General features: G+C 31.8%; 1 protein-coding gene across 1 annotated transcript; it reads left to right on the top strand.

Annotated features, from left to right (window-relative positions):
• The first annotated feature begins 378 nt into the window (after positions 1–378).
• On the top strand, positions 379–3,949 carry LOC109188644 (heavy metal-associated isoprenylated plant protein 39-like). The gene is made up of 3 exons (XM_019339299.1): positions 379–638; positions 966–1,041; positions 3,097–3,949. Exons 1-3 carry the CDS (start codon positions 633–635, stop codon positions 3,687–3,689), a joined length of 675 nt encoding a protein of 224 aa, XP_019194844.1. The 5' UTR covers positions 379–632; the 3' UTR covers positions 3,690–3,949.
• Positions 3,950–5,251: the final 1,302 nt, after the last annotated feature.

Here is a 5,251-nt window from a genome sequence, read left to right as displayed (position 1 = left end):
ACAAGTGAAAAGACGACTTTTAGTACATTACCATGTAAAATGATATGATCAGATAACTTTTTAAATTCAGCAATTCAATTGTATAAAAATTATAAATTTAGTGACGTATTGGACACTTTTGTTTTTTCTTTTTCATTTTTCCATAAAATATAAGAAGTCTGTAAATGCAATATGCAATAGAGTGCGGCCTAATTAGAATTGTGTAATTCACGGCAGTGACAGCCATGTCTCGTGGTGCGTACTTGTTATTGTTCAGTGTTCCTGTTCCGGATTTAGGCAAGTACGAGTGGTGAGCCATTTTAAAGCTGGAAACCGAATCTTCCATCATCTCATCTCCTCCTATTCACCCATCCCATCCCCATTTCTATTCCCTCCGCTGTCAAAAACACCTCTCTTATTTCTCTCTCTCTCTCTCTCTCTCTCTCTCTCTCTCTCTCCTATTTTGCATTTTTTGTTTGGATTCGAAATTCTCGTTTTTATAAACACTGAATCACTCAGTTCCGTCTTCATCCCTCTCTCTCATTCTCTCTCTCTCTCTCTTCTCAGTATATCACCAATATACTTTCTCTCTCCCTCTCCTCTCCCAGAGACCACATTTTGAGTGCTCTGCTTTTCTCCCTTAAGCCTGCGAAATGAAGGTATGATTCCTGATTCGCTTAATCTAGCATTATGCTTCGCTATATCTGTGCAGCATATATACACACTTCCGAACCTTAGATTCTGGTTTTGTTGGGAGAGAATCCTTGCTTTAATTTTGAGGAATCATCGGGATCTCTTTCTGTAATTCTGTCTGTCTTCGGCTACTTTTTAAGAAATGATCTCGATCGCTTTTCGCTTTTGCTTGCATTCAGTATATATATATATATATATATATATATATATATATATATATATATATATATATATATATATATATATTTCTCGAATTTTGATTCCTTAATAAGATGGAGTTTTGGTGTTTGTAGAAGTTTGTGATTACATTGGATCTGATGGATGAGAAGGACAAGCGCAAAGCGCTGAAGACCGTCGCTGCACTCCCAGGTAAATCTTTGTCTTAACTCTTAATCCCCAAGTTTGATTATTCCAAGAAAAATATAAGGTTTGTTTTATGGTTTAGACTTCAAAAATAAGAATAAAAATCATAGTCAAGTGTTTGTTCATAATTTTTTAAAATACAATTATAAAATTGATTACCCTTCAATTAAAACTTATATTTCAATATTGGTAATTATTCTAATTCTATTATACTACTAAACATGCAAAATATTTTTATCAAAACTCATTACCATTTTAAAATATTTGATTTTTATTCCGATTTTGATCGATTTTGTGTTTGTTGATGTTGAGAAAATGATCGGATTACTAATTTACTAGTTCCATTTCGTGATTTTCGTCTCACATGTAACTCATTCATGATCAAATCATCAGTTTTTTTCTTCAAAAAAAAAATCATCAGTTTTTTTTTTTTTTAATTAAACAACAATTTGACACGTCTTACTTGTTATATTACTTATAATCGATTGTTACCCACTTTTTTTTTTTTTTTTAAATAAATGTTACACTGTGCAGATTTGTACTCCACTATTTTGTACTACACAGTACACTACCTTTACTTTACTTTTCATTGTTATGTATTAATTAATTGATTATTAATTTATTTTGTGATCTATATTTTTTTTCTACACAATTCAAATCTTGAATATGTAGTTCTAATTTATTTAGTACGTCAGATAATTTATTTAGTAATTATAAGATTTTAAATTTGATTCATCGTAGTGTATTTGTGTTCAATAGTTGTTGAGAGCTTTTTTGTAAATTTAAAAGTATAATTAGTAGTTTTGGGTGACAATGAAAATTTATAGCCATTACCCGATAGTGTATATTAGTAAACTCCACCATGGGTGATCCTGATCGACAAAAGATCACAAAAAAATAAATTAACCTATTTTAGTAACGGACTCAAATCAAGAAAACAATTTAAACTCCTGATTTTGTTGTTATAATTTTCATTTTCGTAAATAATATTTGTGTTATTGGGAATAGTGAAAATAATAGAAAAAGTACAAATGAAAAAGAAAATTGTCGTAGGTATGGCGTGGAGCCACATCGACTGGGGCCACAAATTTGTAGGCTGTTCAGCACCGGAGCACTAGAGTTTGACATGTAATCAAGTTGTGTTTGAATAAAATTGTGGGCATACTTGTATTGAAAAACATTATTTAATTATGGGTGGATTATCAAACCATTATTTAATTTATTGGTGGAGGATTATCGAAAACATCATTTAAGTTTGTTTATGGTGGCCAATACTTTTCTTCAGTCCTTTCAGAGCCCTTATAAGTCATGTTTGTTATTATTATTATTGCTTCCAAGTGCCAATTCACAATGGCTAACTTTATTTCCAAGTAAATTCTAAATATTTCACCTTGCCTTCTAATTTATTGTTGGCAGCCACCAGCCAGGGTGGGTGAAAGGCTGCTATATGTCTATAGAATTTTTAAAAGACTTGTTACATTGTAAAGGTAAAAAATATTCTCAATTCTTATACATGGATTAAGATTCATATTAGATTGTAAACCCTAATTTTTAAATTTTGTGTTTAATACATTCTGAATTTGCAGACTTGTAGTTAACAATTTATATACCTGTAATTAAAATAATTACAAAGACATAACTACAGAAACATAACATGATAATTACAAATAATAAATGGTTAACTGTAAGTACAAAATATGTAAACTGCAGACACATAAGATGTTAGTTAACATGTTATTTGTCTAACATATTATGTACCTATAGTTAATAGTTTGTGTCCGTATGTAGTTATCATGTTATATGTTTGTAAGTGATGTGTTGCATTCAATTTGTTTACAGGTATATAAATGGTTAACTGCAGTCTGCAGATATAGAATGTGTCGGCTGGATATAAAATTTGTTATTTTTTATTCAGAATTTACAATACAAGATAGACCCTGGTCCATAGGATAATTTGTAGAAACACCTTCTTTATCTCACCAAATGTCACATTAAATTGGGGTGTCCAACACTTAGGTTATATAACGTTAATGTTACGAAACAATGTATGTATGTATGTAGGAATCGATGAGATATCGATGGATATGATGGGCAAGAAACTGACGGTTATCGGAACAGTCGATCCGGTGAGCGTAGTGAGCAAACTGCGCAAGTTTTGGCAAGCGGCCAGCATTGTGTCCGTCGGGCCGGCGAAAGTAGAGCCGCCGCCGGAGAAGAAAGAGGAGGCGAAGAAGGAAGAGGCGGCGAAGAAGGAGGAGGGGAAGAAGGCGGAGGAGGGGAAGAAAGAGGAAGCACCCAAAGAGGAGGCAAAGAAAGAGGAGGGCAAGAAGGAGGAAGCGCCTAAAGAGGAAGGCAAAAAGGAAGAAGGGAAAAAGGAAGAAGGTAAGAAGGAAGGGGAGAAGAAGGGCGAAGCTGCGGCGGTGGTGGTGGCGGCGCCGCCGCAGGCTCAGCCGCATCCGATGCTTATGATGCCGCCGCATCTACAACAACCGCATCCGATGATGGGCATGGTTATGCCCCACAGGCCATACTATCCTCCACCCATCAACACATACGGGCAATACTATTATCAGCACCAACCACCACCACCCCAGAGTTCATACTATGTTCAACACAGCATGGAAGAGAATCCTAATTCATGCGTCATCTGCTAAATTACCTCGGATATATCATCGTATCCCATCTAGAAGACCAGAACTTATATGTATGTATGTATGTATGCATAATGCATTTCGTCTTCGATCAATTTTCACTTCCCCTTTAGCTTGGTGTTGGGTTCTCTTATTAATGCAAACCCGGCCTGCCCAGAACGCACCTGTTAAACTTCATGTATATATTGAGAGACCCGAATAACAATTCCGGGTAATCCGTTTATCTTCTTCCAAATATTATATAATTATCATCTTTCATATTATTGCACCATATCATAGCTGATTGATTTAAATCCTTGTTAGCATTATTAATTTGGTCATATATATATTCAACTTGCATTGCAAATTAAATAAATAATTATAATGAGAGTGGTATCTTTAAATATACATTAATAAAGACAAATTAATCTTGTTTTATCAATTATAGAGTAAGTGGAAACTGTTACATTTTCTAGTAGTACCAAATTAAACTCTTTAGATTTTAATTATATTAGAACATGAGAAGAATTTGGGTATAACTATGAGTTGAGTTATAACCAGATCGGGGAATTGTAGTAGTACCAAATTAAACTCCCAATGCGTCAAATCAAAGGAATTCTTGCATGGCTTTCGGTGAATGATCTAGAGCGTCATACCCTATATCACCAGCTACTAGCTCCAGATTAGCAAAAAAATCAACACACTTATAATTAGAGTTATACGCCATAATTAATTTACATGTTATGGTTTTGATATATTTTTTTATTTTAGAACATTTTGATATTGTTTCGTTACTAGTAATTATCCCGTGCGATGCACGAACTATTACTCATTTAATAAATTTATCAATTAAAATTTTGACATTCTCTGAATTAGAAAATTAAAGAAAGTAATGATTTTGAAAACAGAAAAACGTACTTGAGTTCTTCAACTCAGAATTAGTTTTATTAAAAATGTAAGTATATAACTATACAATGTAATATTTAATATTTTTAAAAGTTTAATTATGTTATTATTATGTTGATTTTAAAGTTTATTGTTACTTGTATTATTATTTGAATTTGAATTTGAAATAACTATAATTATATAAGTAACGTATTTAAATAAAATTTGTAAATAAAATAACAGGCAATATTTATCAAAAATCTCCACCAAAAACTTATTCATTAGAACTATGTTTATTTTATATTTAATTTCTCCTTTTTATATATGTGGAGTCAAATTAATTATAATTGAGGTTTAAATGAATATATACACAAATTATATTAAATATAAAACTTTTACCAATAAATTTGAACAGAATAAATTTTTTTCCTACTTCATTTTGCTTTAATATATATAGAGATAGAGATATAATAAAATATAAATACACATAATAACTTCAAAAAAAATGTATAAATATATCTACCAACACAATTAATGCATTTATAATTGCTAATCTTGTTTTTATAAAAATGCATTCACACTTTGGAGGAAAAATTTTGTGGTTAGATTCTACTTTATTATATATATAAAGAAGATAAAGATAAAGATAAGGATGTGTAGGGATGCAGGGACGGTTGCATATGTATATGCCATGGGCCCTT

Source organism: Ipomoea nil, unplaced genomic scaffold (genome assembly GCF_001879475.1).
Source record: "Ipomoea nil cultivar Tokyo-kokei standard unplaced genomic scaffold, Asagao_1.1 scaffold1447, whole genome shotgun sequence".
Classification (NCBI taxonomy): domain Eukaryota; kingdom Viridiplantae; phylum Streptophyta; class Magnoliopsida; order Solanales; family Convolvulaceae; genus Ipomoea; species Ipomoea nil.
The sequence above is the reverse complement of the archived record's forward strand: the minus strand, read 5'-3'. Positions and strand labels throughout refer to the sequence as shown.

Coding starts and splice junctions, on each gene's coding strand:
- LOC109188644 (XM_019339299.1), top strand. Junction 1,042..3,096: donor GACCGTCGCTGCACTCCCAG/GTAAATCTTTGT, acceptor GTATGTATGTAG/GAATCGATGAGATATCGATG.